We start from the raw sequence: 19,319 nt of genomic DNA on the forward strand, positions 1-19,319 counted from the left end.
CTGTTACAAGAGGACATCTCTGTCCACAAATAGGAAGATGATGTCATATAGATCCTTACTTGAAAAAAGTTAACTGCTGAAAAAAAGGTTAAAAGGTTAACTCTCTTTTCTGCTACATATTTCTAAACAGCAAATTATTTCCCAGAATATAATTCAGTCTTTCCATGAACAAAAGAATAACAATTTAGTAACAAAGATGCTTTTTAATCACAAAAGATACAATGTTTCACAGACGACTACAGGGGAAAACAACCACTGAATATTTTCTAGATGCTCCTTTTTTTTTTTCCTTCCATGAATTACAGCTGTTCCACAAGTTATCTAAGTACGTACATGGGATTGGGAAAAGAGGGAATAAATTCCTTGGTGCTGTATCCTGGTATAGAGGAAAATTCAAGGAAATAACACACTATCAAGTAACCAGCATGAAAGTACAGCAGATATTTCATATCAGTTTCAGCTGATGCATAATTCTTCTTAACCTTGCAGGGAAGCTTAAGGACTACAACTCTGACAGCAGCATTACAGCTGCCAGAAGTCCTATTAACATAGGATATTCTCTATTAATAGTCCCAAATCACAGTTGTAGTCTCAAATAGCACTCTATCCCTGCTTAAAGGATGCTAATATAGTCATGTTCCACAGTTTCTTGCCCGGGAGCTACATGCTGCCCAGCAGCATTCTGAGTCTCTGCAGCAGCAGTGTCAGGCTCTGTGCTCCCAGTGGGGAGATGCAGCCACACAACAGGATCCCAGATTTGCACCACTCTCTGAGCTCGATGCAGGAACAACGGGGGCTCTGCTGCTGCTGCAGGACCCTCATTTGTATAAAGTTCAAGGGAGGAGCTCACCATATTCACTGCTCCGGGTACATAAAGCCTCTTCTGTCTGTGCCCTGCCTGCACGTCCCTTTTTTTCCAGGCCTTGTGCTCCCCGATGACCCAGACACAGCCCTTGTCAGGCAAAGGGGAGCAGTCACGCTGCCATTCAAGCTCATCTCAGTGAAGCTGCAGCTGGAACGAGCCCTTGCTGACCAGGCAACGCATGTCTGCAGCCTCGGCTTTTCAAAATGCAGTGCCTCTGTTGCACACACATGCGTACAGCAAGGAAGCACAGGTGACAGACCGACTTCAGTGCTTCAATATGGAATGAGAATGAAGTACACAAACAGCTGCGTCAGCATAACCAAAGGTCTACACAGCATTAGTGTGTTTTCTTCAGCAGAAAGCAACAGCTGATGGCCAGGGAAGAGTTCAACAGGGCAAAGAGATAAGGATAATCCCTTCTACATACTCAGGGCTCAGAGGCTTCCTGAGTCAAAGATGGCATCCTTTTTATTTAACAGTCAAAAATGGACTTTTCTTCTCTGGTTTTCCTTATCTCTTAGCAAATCGAAAGCTAAGTTATCCTAAAGTGTTCTGTGACAAGGCACTTCACAGCTTGCTTAGGCACTACCAATGCAATACAGAAGAGAGCCACATTTTATGTAAGAAATCAAGTAATGCCACCAATAAAAGCCTGTTCTGAGAAATTAGGACATCTTCATTTAATAGTTCACTTTTAACAGAACTGAAACTGTATCTGAAAATGGTAATTATTTTAAACTTCCAATATTTATGGAGGGTTAGTTTTAGCCACTACCCCTTGTACTATCTTCCACTTTCAGATCAAAGTAATTTTGGCTGTGATTCCATGCCTTCCCAGTAATATTTCATTAGACGGTGGACACTGTTGCCCAGCACCCCTGCCATCTGCTCCAGTGTCCTGCCTCACACTGACTGCACATAGCTCAACCACCACATACACCTGCAAAAATCCAGCACTGCTTTCCAAAAATCAAGTTCTCATCAGTACTAACACATTATGCAGAGGCTTTGGAGCCTCTCTTACAACTCACACAGGCATGGACATGACAAATACATCCATCCCTTTCAACCACCTCTCAGAGCAACCTCCACATTGTCTCTTGCAACTAACCAAACAAAGATGGATTTCCAAAACAATTGCAAAGAAACTGCATCAATGCTGATCAATCTGTAAGCATCGTGTAGACTTGCTTTAGATTACTGTGTGATGGAACTGAAGCCTGGGAAAGTATCAAAGATCAAATCAATCCTACTGAACGAAGACTCTTCAGAAGGCTTAATCACAGAAGCAAAGGGGTTTTTTTTTGGTTTTGTAGGTTTTTTTTGTTTGGTTGGTGTTTGGTTTTTTTTTTTTTGTTAAGGTGACTCAAATGCCTGTGGCAACAAGCTTCCCTGAAGAAGCAACACTGATATTTAAGCAGCAGTAATTTAAGAAACTGTCTTGCTTTCCCTTAAAGACAACCTTGCAATTATTCAGATCATGCAGACTTTTCTTTAAGAATTCTTCCTCTCAAGATTAACTTCGAATGGATGCAAGGAGAAGTACATCACTCCTTTGAATTCTGTGTTCTTAAGGCAATTAAGTTCTGCATTATTTATCGGCTGTAAGAGCTTCTACTGAATAGCAGCAGATTTTCCTTTTTCTGTATGTATAGAAGCGACAGCTGTTTACACACAGACAGATGTCTGAAAGAGCACAAATATTCCAGCGAGGGCACGAAGCATCTTGTACTGTGGGACTCTGCACGTGGTCCTGCAGGGTGAACTCAGACGCAAAACCAGAACTAATAACAGGGATTTTACAGAACGCACAGAGCTTTCCATTTTAAAAGATCATCTCCAAATGGCACAAACCACAGGTCGTGTTTAACCTCCCATCCCTGAAAGCCTCAAAAGCTGAACTTTTCAAGAGTCGGCACTCTGCACATACTTATGCAGCGCTGCCTGCCATTCACAGATATAAGAGCAGAAAATAAGAGCCAGGGACATGAGTTTTGCTGAAAATACTAACAAAACAAGAAAGACAGCATCTATTTGCAGGCAAGAATGCTTTCCAAGGTAGGAAATAATCGTAAAAGAAAACTCCAAGACATTTTTGACAGATATCCAGATACATGCATTATTTATATCTGAAAGGTGTTCAGTAAGACTGTAGGCTAGATGCTCGTCAAAACTACAAGTTCCAAAAAACCCCAATAAACCAAAATACATGATTATTTACCACTCAGAATTCATAATCATTAAGAGTACCTCTCTGCCCTGCATGTTTCACTTTGAACAGGAAAAAGATCACAAGTACATTATGCAGCACAGAACTACTCATAATAGACTGCTTACTTTGAAACGGGAAAGGAATGAACATCCATTCACAGCAAAGAAAAAGAAATTATGCTTCAAAACAGGAAGATGGAATAGCAGATCAGCACAGGCTGAATCATATGTATATAATACACACACACAAGGATTATTTGTAGTCCAGGTAAGATAACAGTTTCCAAAAGCAGTTAAAAAACAGCAGCAAACCAGGACCAAGTAATTTATTTCATGCTCAAAATGTAAACTGCATCTCCATTATTTGGATCACAGTGGCAGATTAGTGCCAATAAATCACCTCTGGGTCCCACGAATGACTTAATTGTGAGCTGCTATAGTATGAACACACTACACAAAACACATGACGCATGCACATAGCTACACAACAACATGGTGTTAGTCAGACAAAGCTGAACAGTCAGCAGCAAACAACACAGTGAGCGGGGGGAAAGTATCGCTGAAGCTTTTCTAGTATCAGACTTCTGAAGAACTGCAAAATGTTTTTTCTTCCTTAAAGCTCACAAAGAGGCCTACAGTGTGGAACAAGCTGGGTCAAACACCCAAGTGAAGCATGAAAATTGAACTTGAGGAAACAGGGTAGTTTGCTAAACATGAGACTCATCCTTTACCAGAAATAGCTGATGGTGTTCTGGATGCTGCTCACACGGAGTGTACTCAAAACTGGTCAGCTCAGAAGCAGAAGCCATATGGTTGTGGTTACTAATTTGGCCTGAGACCCGTGTTAAGTGTGATTAAAAGGGACAGGGTACAATAGTTTAGACATACCATTACAATACTGGAAACGTGTCACTTCGACCAAGAGAAAAACCTGCATCTGCCTGCAAAGTAACTGCACTGGCACAAACACATCCTTGTAAAAACTGTAAAGACAAAATTCCTGCCCTCTTTGTTGCTACATAGAGGCAGAGACACAGCCCTCCTCCCTGTCCCACACCCCCTAATTCCTAATCTACTCAAAGTGTACCAATCTACTAACAGGAACACCTTACAAAATTGCAACAGCAATTGAAGTCTCGAGGTCATATGGCTGGGGTGCCTGTGCATGCAGGCACACACACATAAGCGTTTCCATTTGGATCAATAACACATTTTTCAAATAGATCTCCTGGATGTCCTCAGTTATGACACTGGTTTGCATCACCGAGTCTCCACGTATGCTTACCTGATTCCTTTCTGATGAAACCAAACTTGAAGATGCTCTTCCAGAGAGCCCTGTTCCTGGGCACTCCGTAAAGCAGATCGGAATAAAGCTAACTCAAAGTTGAAACTTCTAGATGTGTATAATGGGGACATGGAATCCTCAACACCACCTGTTTCATTCTCAAGATGTACTCACGCTGCATCGCACTATTATCTAATACATGTAGAGCCACAGACAGAGCTGAGCGAGCCAACCGCGCTCCTACGGTACATGGGAGCTGTGAAGACCATTCTGCTTATTCATCTGCATATAAATTAAGCTCCCACTGTTAAATGAAACTGGTATATTTCAATCTCTTAGAGCATTTGTTTTGGAACTTTCTACAGGACTGAGACCTTGTGCAATGTAATGTTTATTCTATGCAGTTATCCTACGTTGCTTAATTACTGAAACACTGGATGAATTACCAGGAACTATGTAACTGATATGGGGGGCACAGTGGGGAGGGAAATGCAAAGATCGAAGAGAGAATCTGTTTTCAAAAATGTTTTAATGCATCTTTGCTTCTTGCCTAAGAGTTAATACCAGTAGGAGCTATAAGTATGAAACACAAAGTTTCACCGCAGTGCTAAACATTCTCCATTCAACTTGATTTCTCTGCTTCCTGAAAAGCATAAGCACACAAGGCTTTCCATGCTTATTTTTATCTGTTCCTCTTGCCTTTATGAGGACTCAGCCTGTTACCTTCACTGCACTTTGCATCTCTACCTTTCTCACAACAAAGCTGTGTATCAACAGATAACATCTTTACTGCATAGGAGCAGAAATGCACCTCCAATAACGTTGCTACAACACTTCTACCCACAGTTCCATGGGGAGGACAGCTGAGGAAGCAGTTCTGCTGGGTCGAAGGATCTTGGCATCTACCAGAACACACTCTGCTCCACCATGGTTTAGTATGAAGGACTGGAAAGGAAATAATTTGGATCGCTGAACGTTTATCTTGAAGTTAACAGACCAACTCTCCGCATTCGCTTTCCCTCTGAGATGGCTTCAAGGTGTTATGCCCCAACTCAATTCAGTAAAATTACAGGGGTTACTTCACTCTTCAAATTAGGTGACTGATCTAAAAACATGCCAGACCTGATGAGTATCCTGTTTACCACAGTAACTTAAAAACTAAGATTTCATTTTCGTCTATTTACATTAATAATAGAAGAAAAAAAGTCTCTAACTGGTAAGCACTAGGAAGCCAGTATTAAATAAATATGCTCACCAAAGAATCTGGTTTCGCAAAGGTGAAGTGAAATAATCATATCAGGATGAAGCTTTGATTTATAACAAATCAACCATGAAAGAAATGGATTTATTCTTACCTTTTGTCATCTTTTATATCTTTTTAATTCATTTTTATTCCAGCAATACAAAAGTTGCTTAAAATACACATACACTTTATAATTGGTTAGCACTTAGAACAGCTCATCTCTTGTGCATCATTCCAACTAATAATTTTTGGACCAAAAAACCCACAGAAAACACTTCAGTTCAGGACTGGGCAGACCATCTGCCAGAAACACCAACCCGCAAATGAAAAGGAATGTACGGCAGCAGTAGCAACAAGCTGTCACAGGCTGGCAGATCTGACCACCACTGTTTGTCAAACTGCTGATGAAACAGACTGTTGGCTTAGTGCTAAACTCGTACAGGCCAGAGATTTCACAGAATATTTTGATTTTCAAAATTCAACCCGACTTCTCAACAGAATCAAAATAGCAAGTGTCAACTAATAATCTTGCCTATTAAAAAGTGCAATTTTGACAATCCTAAATTAGGATGCAAATAGCAGCTCATTGTGTATCAACAGTTTAATATCACTGAAAAAATGCTTTGCTGTAACTGTTCCTCCTTTTAGTTGGACACCCATTTCCTAAAGGTTATGCAAGATGAAGACAAGCAGTTCTTTTTAAAATTAGTTCTGACCAGTCTCCTCTGATCCTACCATTAAGTGTATGGATAGGGCTAAAATGACACAGCAAAACTTCTGAATTACACTTCCCCTGCTGCTTTTCTAAAACTATTTACTTAAAATAAGCTAAGGAAAAAATAATTAACCAAACCCACCTGACCGTGTGCACCTAAGATAGATTAATCTTCACACACACATTAAATCTAAAACAAACACCCCCCACACACTTTAAAATTTGTTTTGGGGAAATGCAGATTCATTTGCAGGCAAGCAAAAATAAACATTACTTGCAGGATGTCTCTGATAAACATCTACTGTAAAGTATAACACAAGCTAAGTGGAAAACTACAGATCACAGGGCAGCCCAGTTCCTTCCCCCATCCCACACACACGTCATTGTCACATTAGCCGTCAGATTACTCAGCCAAAGCAAGAGCCACGCATGGTTTTGTACTTCTTCAATTTCAAAACTCTTTCAAAGCTCAGGTACAAGTATTTCAGCTTGGACTTCAAGTAAACTTAGACATAGCATTTGTTTCCAGCTGATACTTATCGCTTCTTCCAGTCAGCATAAAGCACCAATGGAACAAGCTCACATCAACCTGTAAAAGATCTCATAGGTTATACCCTTGAACTTGTACTACAGACAATCCTATTAGGAACAGCAGGATCACACCTAAGCTTTATTTTAAAGGATTGCCAGTTTCTCACAGTGTCTAAAATTTATAACAGGAGCATAGCAACTCAACAAAAACAACCTACTCATGGAAAAAAACCCTGCCTATGGGATAAGAAAGACGAAATAATGAACTATGGACTAGCTGCAGATCAAACTGGAGTCACAAAGATGAATTTATTTTTTTCGCTGGTTCAGCAGTTGATAACTGGAAATTGGTGCTCTTCACACAGCAGTAATTAACACATCCTCCCAAATGATCTGTCCAAAACCACACATTTCTGTACTTTGTTGGGCACAAAATACAGCAGTTGTTTGTAAAACTTGAATATAACATGAACAGCAATACTGACAAAGTTATGAGTGGATCAAGTTTTTATCTTGGATATAGGGTTCAGGAGCAGTCTGTTGGCTAAGCCATGTCTGAATCCAGCCATGATTTCATTCACGCATTCAACACTACTGTCATGACTAACTCTGTTAATGTCACTTGATCAAAGTAATGCGTGTAATCCTGCTAATGCCAGCTGCGTTTAGTGAGCATTTCTCAGTTGCAATGTTGACTTAACCAGGTTAAGATGACTTAATCTCTCTTCTTCAGCTCCCTCAACTGAGTGGATACAAGTGTTTACTGTTTCCCAATGAACTCGACTGAGATTTGTGGTAAATGTTTCCTTTTAGCATGTTGCTTTTTAAACAGACAGGTTCCTCAATTTAGTTCAATACACAGCCTTGAGAAACTTGAACAGAGAGGGAACAGGAGTGTGCAGGTGGAGCAAAAGGTGTGCAAAGGCAGCTTCAAATACTGTTAGTATTTTTTTTGCCGTTTTCAAGCAAAACTAGTCCTTACCCTCTTCGGGTTTTGTTAGGTTTGCGGTTTTTGTTGTTTTTTAATGTATGATACAAGAAGACCTTCAGCTTTTCCTAACGAATGCATTCCACCCTAGTAGAATAACTTTCAAGTAATGACAGTTAAAGACAAGGAAAGTGCTTTGCATGGGAACTCCATGCTCCAAGACCTGAGGGAGTGGCCCAAAGCAAACACAAGGATAATCAAGTTAATGGCAAAGAGGTTTTTCCATACTTTTTCCTGTACAACCCAATGTGCACACAAGAAATTAAAAAAAAAGTACAGTGATGTAACACCCTTCTTCCCATTCACTGTGTATGTTGGGAAATGCATCCAGAGTCACAGACAAGTTAAATCTTCTAGAGCTAAGACCTCAAAAAGCGTGTTTAGAGAAACTTCTCCAGGCACAGCAAGACAAGAGAATGAGAAAAAAAAAACAGCTAGTTTGTTTATAATTTGTTTATAAGCATCCTATTTTCATTGCAAAAGTGAGTAGGTAAGGGAAATAACACAAGTTTTAACTGAAGTCAGAAGTCATTAAGCAACGGACTAGCATTCGGGTTAGTTTTTAGTTTGAATAATAGTCCATGAATCATCAGTGTAGACTGTTCATGCAGTGAGTACCTTCTTCCTCAAGTTACCAATCATAAAAATACATATGTTTTATCCTCTTAAAAAAATGTCAGTACTTTATAGTTGTTACATTGCATTCCGTCAATATCAGCATGGAAGTTTTATGAAATTTACTCAATGTGAAAAATATCAATACATAAGAAATTAAATCCAAAACACAAATTTCTAAAGTTCACCTATTCTAAGGCCCAGCATAAAAAAAAAAAATCCTGATATAGTACTCACCTAATACCTCGAAATGCCACACTACTTTGCAAAAGCACAACATGGAGATTGCTTTTGGGTATGTCTGTTTGAAAGAATCAGTGTTTTTTTTCTGTTTTAGCTCCTTTGTCCCACTTCATGGGACACAGTAAGTCTCCCTGTATGTCTTAGGAGCATGAAGAACACTAATAGAAGGATCAGAGTCTCCACCCTTTCCCTGGTCTCTCAAGCTGAAAGGCTCCTATACCTTTTAATTCTACCTTTTAATTCTATTTATGTTCTTACCTTGGAATATTCAAAGCTAATCAATATTCACCTTCTCTAGGCTGGCTTCCTATGGCCACAGGCAGAACCATGATCAGCAGAGTTGCAGGTCACTCTTTATCATACATTTTCACTTTAAGAGCAGAGGGCTATCCCAGAAAATTTGCAGTTCAGAAGATTTGTGGCCCTTAATGCTGAACTGACAGTATAGCTCGGGCACAAAACACCAGGCAGAGTTATCACCTTCTAGGACTGATCAGTCAAAAGATTAAGTTTGGGGACAGACTTGTTCTCTTTATCTTACATTTTTACGATGTGGAGGTTTTTGGTTGGTTTTGGTTTTTCATATGTTCGAGTTTTTGTTGTATGTCTCCCTCACTCACCTCATTGCCATTTAGAGATATACATCATTTACATAAGGCTACTGGGACCTGCTCCAGAGTACTGTACAAAACCTGATTCTCCTCATTTGCTGACTCCAGCCCAAAGCTGTGGTGAGAGGCAGGAGCAAGAAATCTCAGGAGAGAATTTCTATGGTGCCTGTTTTCAAGTCCCTTTAGTCTGAGTAGATTTGGACCACAGCAACAAAAAAGTTCTTGTATACCTTACTGTTATCTGCCTGATAACTGAGTAATAGTTTGATCTGTAGAAGGGAAACTAAGCCCAAAGGCAGCAGGAGGTGGGCATATCCCAGTCCCACAGAGCTCCCAAACTTACGTGCTAGAGCACGAGTTACTGAGCCAGTTGAATTAAAACTGTAAACAGCTGTAAACAAACTTTTGCAGATGTTACTCACGTACGCTTCACACCCATAAGTTGCAAGTCAAGTAATGCCAATATTTATGTACTGTAAGTACATAATTATGTTGCTACAGAACGTAATATTCCCCTGTAACACGGGTTAAGGATAAAGAGATTTAATTCACTTAAAAGCAGAATTCTCATTGCTACTTTACATACCTATCATAATGTACACGCTATTGCAAATTTTATGCTCATTATTCTTCTGTATATAGCCAGTGATTCTACTGAGACTCCTTACATTAAAAGTAGTTTTTTTAGAAAGACTATTATTCACTAAGTCAATAATGTCTGTAATCCTCTATTACACAAATGCTCAAAGTCTCAAGAGCTGGACTTTAACACTGGGGTACAATGGTCAGGTTTCAACAGCGCAAACATGGGCAAAAGTCCTGCTGACTATGAACTGGAAAAAATCCTTCAGCTTTCTGGATCTACTGAAGTTGAACAATCCCACCTGTTGCTTCCCGAGTAGCAGAGCTTTTTACCTTTCAGCTCAGTGTGATGCCAAGTGCCATACCTCTAACATTACCACCTAGCAGGAAATTATTCATAATATACCTGCTAGTGTCTACAAGAAAAAAAAAAAGGTGATGAGACAGTGAAGAATTTCCAGAGTTTTTTTTTTTTTTTTTTTAAGATCACTTAGTTATGGTCAGGTCAATACCTTCAGTTCATTTTTTTCATTCCCAGAATGAAAATTCCCTTAAGATGCGACTGAGATTAAGAGTCTAGATCTATAGTTTAGGAAGATAATTATAGCATCTCTAATTATCATCAGAACAAGCTTTACAGGTTTTTTTTTAGTAACTCCAAGTAACAGCTGTATGATTAGAGAACTTCAGAGTTTAAAATCTGAACGCAATTACAGCAATTTCTACTTCTAGGTACATTATATCACTACAGGGTCAAAAAGGCTGTTTAATTCTCACCTCACATGAATTATTATTCCCAACTGAGAATTTTCTAGAGCTGAAACCATTTTCTCCCATATAGTATGATATTGCTGTAAGGTTTGTTTTTTTTTTCTTTTTACACATAATATCATGATAGATAGACTCAAAATTAATTTAAACAGTTTTCATATAAACCCTCAAGTATTTATAGTTTAAAATTAAACAAGAAACACACAAAATGCTATTACAGAATAGTATTTGAAGCACGTAAACATTTAAACATTAAAAAATATTCCACATTTATTAGAACACCCACAGCTGTTTCATGCTACTAAAAAACTAAAAAAGGCACAGTTAAATTTACATTCCCCATGCTTCTGTTTCTCAGTCTAATGTAACATATTCGCTGATAGGAAGCTGATTTAAAAGAAAACAAAACAAAAAGATGATTTTATTAGCAGAAGCTGAGGAACTCTAATCTTCAAGATACACTATTTCTGCTCTGAAAAGACCCTCCTCACTGATCAATAGCCTGATCCCCAATTCCGGAGGCAAGAGGTGGCAGCCAAGAGCTCCCTGCTCCATCCAAAGGCCCCAAACAACCAGCAGGAAGACTTCTTTTCCAAAGGGCATCACTACTGACAGTATTTATTGGTCACGTGTCCTCCCAAATGAAATTATTCTCTTGCATATTTTGAGAAATAGAACAAATTTGTCCTCTTTCCTCCACCCACAAAACCACATTTTCAAATGGAAAATGATTATACAGGGTGTTTCAATTAGATGGACCCAATTTCAAAGCAGCATGATTTCAAACTGGGTCAATCTTTTTGAAACACCCTGTGTATCGACACAACTGGGAGATAATAAGTCTTCTGGTTCTGGAAGTAAAAAAAAAAGCCTTACATTGCTTCCAGTGAAACTATCATATAACACAAGTAATTAGCTACCTGTATGAGAAATTATAGCGTGTGGTTTTATTATTAGAATTCCTTAAGGAAAAATAACAAGGAAAATAACTTTAAAAAAATTCTTAGGACTGTAAGACTGCTGAACACATTCGGAACACATATAAAAGGGAGTTTGTAATATAACATGTAACTGCCAGGTCTTGCAAAACTTATGGAACTCAAAGGGAAAGGAGAAATACAAGCACATTTCCCTTTCCAGTTCCCTCTTTCTCTTATGACACCAGTTCTGGATTGCAGCGACAGTGAGACGGGTGCTCTCTTCACCAGACAACGGGAACGTGTTAGGCAAAAAGCACATGAAAAGGCCTTAAGCATCAGAAATGGGTATCATGGACATTCAAGTCATAAGAACTTCAGTCAAAGGACATCACATGGATGCCACTACTGCAATTTTCACCTAATAGCTAAACAATTTTTGCTGTATGGACGTTTTTAAAAACCTCAAAATACTGAGTAACCTATAATAACAGGTAAGATAAACCACACTTGACATCAGCAAAATTAATAAGCTCCATTCACAGTATGAAAGGGCAAACTCATACTGAGTACTACATAGTCTGAGTATACAGGGATGGGATTGGAGATTACCTTTTTCTTTTTTTAACTAAATGAAAAATCTCACTTTTCCACATTCTATAAAGACTATACCAATGCCCAATCTGAAGCTTTCAGGAAGGTTAAATCCCACAATGACACATATTTCTTGGGAGAGTGAAGAGAGAAAACATAACCAAACCACACAGCATTTAATGGGGCTTTGCTTTATCAGTCATCTAGAAGGGAATGCATCTAGGTTGTGTGTTACCACTGCGCAGGTCCAGACCTGCATCTGAAGAGTGAAGATCCCCGTAATGGAGACAAACATTTTGCACTTGAAGGTTTTACTTTTCAAGATAAAATTTTAAAAATTAACAAATTATCTCAAGTGCAGAAATACACTGGGACAAAAGCCCTGTCACATGTATGGGGAGAAACATCAATACTGAAGAGTTAATTAAAATAAGAACCCTGTCTTGGTCTCAGTATTATTACTCACCCGCTTTGGCCCACTAAAAATCTTCCTGGTGTTTTCCTTAGATTTATCACCTTGTTTATTTGTGGATTTCTTATTGCCTTCAGGCACACCAGATGCATCCTCTGAGAACTCCAGAAGATCTGTTGAAGGTAAAGATAGACATGAAACAACCATATTGAAAGCTACTGAACTGCTCAAGCATTTCTTGCATCTGACATATCACATGTATAGCTTCTGAAATCAACATAAACAATCAACTTCATCAGAAAAATCAGCTTTAAAGCCAAACACAGCTCAGAATGGAGCTCTAGTTTATCAACCAGACTTTCATAATATGTACAAGACACATTACAAGATACACAGCCACAATTATTGTAGCATCTCTTGTCCACCGTGTAAGCTTCAAGTCATTATTATTTCCCATTTTATACTCCTGTAAATCCCAGGTTACCTCTTAGACGTACTTGTGGTTTGCTGCAACAACTCTGAGCAGCAAGCAAATTAAACAGGACATGGGGTTCTTCAAAAGTGTGAGATTAAGAGATTTAGAAGACGACTATTTCCCACCACAACTACAGGACCAAAGAATTGATCCTACTTCACTTCTCATGAAGGATGCCTGTTTATTTTTGCTTGTTCTGCTATAAACAGTATTAAAAATATATATATATGGTCATCAGCTCAGAAAGGAGTCAACTAGAAGTAACTGCTGAAACTGCCTTTCAGTGTATTCAATACTTGCCTAAACAGTAGTTCTAGTACTCAGTTTTGGACTCTAAATCTGCAATTCACTGATCTAATTAAATTCTTGTCCATTATATTTGAAGCATTATCCCTTGGAGACCGCTTATGTTCTTTTACTTGGTACAACCCAGAAGTTACTAAAAATTTCAAGACAGAAATGAAGACAGGCACAGCAAAGCACTGTTTCATCTGATAAACAGCTTAGAAAACCGATCTATTTCAGAGAAGCTGCTGCTATTTGAAAACTGCACTGCAAAAATATTAGGTTGGTGCAAAAGTAACTGCGTTTTTTGCATTGTTGAAATTTGCCATTTGATATTGGAATACTTTCTTAAATCAATGTGTTTCTTTTACAAATCATTTTCATGTGCTTTTGTCACTTCATGTTTTTTTGCTACTGACCTATTACTTGCTGTTTATTCTATATTTATTTTAGACTACAGAAATGATGTTGGACAAAAAGCAAGTTCGAGTAATCTTCTTATTTGAGTTCAAAATGAGTCATAAAGCAATGGAGACAATTAGCAACATCAACAGCTCATTTGGCCCAGGAACTGCTAATGAATAGACAGTGCGGTGGTGGGTCAAGAAGTTTCGCAAAGGAGACGAGAGCGTTGAAGATGAGGAGTGTAGCAGCCACCATCACAAGTTGACAACGACCAACTGAGACCAATCATCGAAGCTGATCATCTTACAACTGCACGAGAAGTTGCCAAAGAACTCCATGTCAACCATCCTATGGTCTTGTGGCATTTGAAGCAAATCAGAAAGGTGAAAAAGGTCGGTAAGTGGGTGCCTCATGAGCTGACTGAAAAATCCAAAAATTCATCATTTTGAAGTGTTGTCTTCTCTTATTCTACTCAACAACAATGAAATATTTGTTGATCGAATTCTGACATGTGACAAAAAAGTGATTTTGATATAACAAACGGTGACGATCAGCTCAGTGCTTGGACCAAGAAGACCCGCAAAGCGCTTCCCAAAGCCAAAATCGCACAAAAAGAGGTCAAGGTCACTGTTCAATGAGCTGCTGCTGCTGCTCTGATCTGCTCCAGCTTTCTGAATCCCAGCAAAACCATTCCATCTGAGACATCTGCTCAGCAAATTGATGAGATTCACCAAAAACTGCAACGCCTGCACCCAGCGTTGGTCACCAGAAAGGGCCCAATCTTCTCCACGACATTGCCCGACTGCACGTCACGCAACCAACGCTTCAAAAGTGGAACGAACCTCTCGCCAACCGACTGTCACTTCTTCAAGCATCTCGACAACTTTTTGCAGTGAAAACACTTACACAACCAGCAGGACGCAGAAAAGGCTTTGCAAGAGTTCGTCGAATCCCCAAGCACAGATTTTAATGCTACAGGAATCAACAGACATATTGTTCATTGGCAAAAGTGTGTTGATTGTAATGGTTTCTATTTTGATTAATAAAGATGTTTTGAGCCTAGTTAAAATGATTTGAAATTCACCGTCTGAAACTGCAATTACTTTTGCAGCAACCTAATACAACCAGGTTGGATGAATTACTCTAATCCCAAGTGCTCTCACATCCAGTACATAGGACCAGCCAAGTGCCTTGGGAGGGAGGCAATCAAAACCAAACCAGGCAAGCAAATTTCTAATGGCGCTCACAAGCACACAGAACTTATCTTGTCTGGGGGATAGAAGTATTCTTAAAATAAGGCTTCAAAGTTTCTTAAATTGCAGTAAATTTCAACAGGCTTGGCAGCAACAAGGCAGGCAGGTCACCCACTGCAAGGCACCAGCCTCTCGCATCCCAGCCCACTTGTTTTCAGTTTAGTTGTACTATGTCAGCACAAGAGCTTAAGAACACATGAACCATCCCTCTGAAAACAACTGACTCCAAAAGATGCTTCGATAAAACTAGTCTAGCAAAGGAAAAGTATTACAGACCCATTCTCATTAACTTAAACAAAGGAAAACTACTTCCAAATCCATACAAAAGTCAAAGGAGCCAAATCAAATTGCTTTGATACACATCCTTACAAATTCTGAAATGCTTTTGAAGAAGTCAGGCCCTGAATGCGATTCTCAAAGAAAGTCAAACAGAACTGGACCCTCCTATTGTAGATTAAAAGCTGAGAATTAAACTCACTTGATTACAGTAATTACAAACATTCAAGTCACTCTAGAGACACAAGATGTGTTTTCACCCATCAAATCAGCACAACAATTTGTGCCTTGTGCTAAGACTTGGAGCTGCTATTGTGGTTAATAATGATTAATTGTGCACAATATCAACTAAGCCACAATTTTAAAATCATCTAAGTTTCTTTGATTGAATTCTACTCCTATGTGATCCTGAATTACCCCATTTAAATTACATAATTTTAAATTCAAAGAAGCTTCTTGATAAAGACGTTTGAACTCCTACTTAAAACAGGGTAATTTTGCATTTTTTATGTTGCTAGCATATCAAAAACTTATGATGGCTTTTCTAAGATTATGTGGAATGCTTTTATTTGACCAATGGTCTTTAAGGCTTTGTAGGTATTCTAAAAGCACTCCAGATTTTCAAACCTAAACTAAATAGAGTGTGGGGGAGATGTCTTTCTTTAACATTAACTGAGCCAGGCAAAGACACAAGTCGTTTCCTAAGCAGTGACACTAATGAAACTTGTTTTCCACTGGCTATCTCTTCTATGGAAGCTTCCACCCCCTCTCACAGAAAAGATGAGCATATTGACCTTTTTCTCAATACTGGAGCATGTAAGGTCTTCTCTCCCCTATCCAATCATTTTCAAAGCGTTTATAATCTTGGAGATAATTTGCCTGTCTCAGCTAAAATTGGAAAGATGTTCAAAGACCAAGAAGGCAACTTCACAGTAAATTTCCTGCGGAAAAACAACCCAGTTTCATTTTAGTGCCTGAGGGTAATTGTGCAGATGATTTTGAAGTCCAAACAGGACTCTGTCTTTGAAAACTTTGATGTAATCTTAACTGGTTGAAAACATTTACCCAATTAACATGATTCAGTTTTTGAGGAGATGTGAAGAAGGAAAAGAAAAAAAAACAGGGCAAGTTTGCTCACCAGAAATGAAGCGAGTGCTAGATGCTTATATACAAAAGCTGTTTTATCCAAAAGGATTATAGAAATCTAATCTTGATCATGGAAAAGAAAATGAATGCATGACCCAAACGTTAAGTTGTGTACCAGAACTGATTCACAACACATAAAGCAAAGCTGCAATACTTAAACTATAATGACAGGATAACTGTGTTCATAATTTTAATCAAAAATAGTGTAGCTCATCATTACTGTACTGCTTATGAAATATATAGTGAAGGAGGAGGTGAACCAAAAAAATAAGCATGTTAGAGAGGATGGATCTTCAGGTCTTCCTTCAGCAGAAGGTTTCAAGGCAACTGCTCTATTCTGTTTGTTAGTCTACAGAGAGATATGGATATGTTTAATTTTAGTCAGCATTTTGGTAGTGCCTGTCACTTTCTGTAATAATTTTATTGCATTGGCCAAAGTGAAATGTAGTAAAACAAGCATTAATGTAGTCCTAGGTGTCCCAGTTGAACATGCAGGAAATAAAGTATTCTGAGACTACACGTTCAGAAGTTAAATACATTAGGAACCTTAGTGACCACCCAGACTATTGACAACCATAGCAGGATCTTCAGCGAAAGCACCTTCATTAAAAAGAAAAGTTTGTGAACAGCATCTAGGAATTTAAAAGCCAGAGCATTTTGTGGTTTAGCTTTTTGAGGGGTTTTATTAGTTTGGCGTTTGTATGGGGGTTTTGGTGGTTTTTGACCATTTCAGCAGGCAAGTCTATAGCATAAGTGAACAACAGAAAAGACACTTCAGTGGAAGACAGTCTAACTAAAATCGAATTTACCTACTTTGCATTTTTTTTCCTGAACTAACAATATTGTCCAGTTAGTCTTTAGTGCTTCCCTAAATTTCACTTGTAGAAACATTTAAATACATATTATTAAACTGACTTTCCCTCAACTGTGAACTACTAGACTGGAAGGAACAGTCCATTTCCAGTTTAGTTGGAAAATCTTTGCATGTTGTTTTATATGAGGATTCTAAAACACTTCATAAAAACAGGCCTACATTATGGTAAGCAACTGAATCAGTACTATCATAAGAAATTTGTAAGACCGTAACTAAAAGTATCAAATCTCTTGGAAAACTGACTATGCTGTATAATATTATTTATGCTCAGAATGTCAAAATCATTCTTGGGCTGAAATGCAGAGAAGCAATCTGGTATCTCACCTGTCAACCTGGAACAAGAACACTGCATTTTTTTGTACTAACGAAAAAATCCACATATAAAAGAGCACACACGGAACTCAGGTAGCATTAGCACCTCTCAGTACTGTTGTAACTTCAGGAAAAAGTTTTATCGTGCAAGATGTTCTGAAAACGTCTTCCGACACTTGGATTCAAAACTGGCATGTTCCACAGATGCAGAAGTCACGTTTTTTTCAGCACGTAAAGACGATACCACACGGCAATGTCACACATTTACCGCAACTTGAGGCTTCAATCCTGAAGTCCTTGATAAATTCTCAGATTCAGCACCACTACATTTAAGGACCCTAATATGGCTGTTCTGAGTGATCGTGATGCTCAAAATTTTCAATGGTCTACAAGAAAACAGCATGAAATATATCAAGTAGTCCTACACATTTTAGGGCAATATCAGACTTCCTGTTTTTATAATCTGTACTACTGGATTAACTAGGGAACATGCTGCAACTTAAGAAAATAACTTCACATCACGCCTTCCATTTTCAGAAGAAAAAATGCAAGTTAAAGCTCACCTGGCTATGGTAGCATAAACCAGGAATCGAGGGAGCAAAGGAGATGCAAATAAAGCAGAACCATCTCTCAGCAGAGGCACCAGTAAGTCACTCTTACCCGTGAAGTATATTTTAAAAAAACCTAACAAAACAAAAATTCATCTATCTCTGCCATGGGAATCTCTCAGGAAATATTTCAGAGAAATAATCTCTGATACCTCGAAGTATAATGGCCTCCTTGGTGAATGTAGTGATGAAAGCAAACTGGAGATATTTTGAGACTCCAGAGGACAGCAGCTGAACGGATTATTTGATGGGTCAGCATCACAGCTGCATTAACTGTAGAAGCAATTTTTTTCCCTGGAATAAATGGCTGAACAAAGACTTGTCAGAGAAAGAGACTCAGACGAAGTATTTCTTAAGTGGCACTGTAAGTTAAATCCATTTTCCAAAGAGGCTGGAATGCAGGTGTTTCATTACAATTAATTTCAATGAAAATAAACAAAAGATTTTTTTGTTTGAAAACACAATCTCCTCATACAACATCAGGATCAATTTGGCCCTGTCAGCACTTACAAAAAACCTAGTAGTTACATTTACCTTTGATTAAAAGGCTCACAGGCGCTTCTGTATTTAGAGACCACTATAATTATAACATAGAAATGAAAATCTTTTCCTATGAAGTTTTATTTCTGGATTATATTAGCAGAAGTTATTTGTAGGGAAAAGAAGAAAAAAAGCTTCTCCAACATTTGCAAGGCTAGACTTGAGTCCTTCCCTCTCCCCATCACAATGAAATACTTCTTGCCAAAGTCTTAAATATGTAACAATTTCAGGGAATGGATAAAAACTTCTCATGCTTCACGGTCCAAAACAAAGGACAAGGAGTTCCCTCGAACAGCAGCAGTGTTTCGAAATACTTACTCCAACATGCATGATTCTTTGGCACTAGACTTTTTAAAAAAAAAAGCTACAAGAAATCTTTCAAAGTTATTCCTTTTCTTCTTCACACAACTAAACCTTGGCCCAAATGACCACCAATCAAGTCTAATTTTTCAAAGGTACTAAAACACCAGAACTTGCTCAGAAAATTCTGCAAGAACAGTTTTATTGTATGTGTGTGTGTGTACACATATATATAGACACGTACCACCTCTGCAGAGATGGA

General features: G+C 38.5%; 1 protein-coding gene across 5 annotated transcripts in view; it reads right to left on the reverse strand.

Annotated features, from left to right (window-relative positions):
- WAPL (WAPL cohesin release factor) overlaps nt 1-19,319 on the reverse strand; it is a 133,909-nt gene that overhangs the window by 29,867 nt on the left and 84,723 nt on the right. For all 5 annotated transcript variants that reach the window (XM_065843909.2, XM_065843908.2, XM_071811722.1 and 2 more), the window contains one exon: nt 12,638-12,756. In XM_065843909.2, the coding sequence (XP_065699981.1) occupies nt 12,638-12,756 (119 nt within the window). The remainder of the gene's footprint in view (nt 1-12,637; nt 12,757-19,319) is intronic.

This window comes from Patagioenas fasciata, chromosome 8, assembly GCF_037038585.1.
Source record: "Patagioenas fasciata isolate bPatFas1 chromosome 8, bPatFas1.hap1, whole genome shotgun sequence".
NCBI classification, from domain to species: domain Eukaryota; kingdom Metazoa; phylum Chordata; class Aves; order Columbiformes; family Columbidae; genus Patagioenas; species Patagioenas fasciata.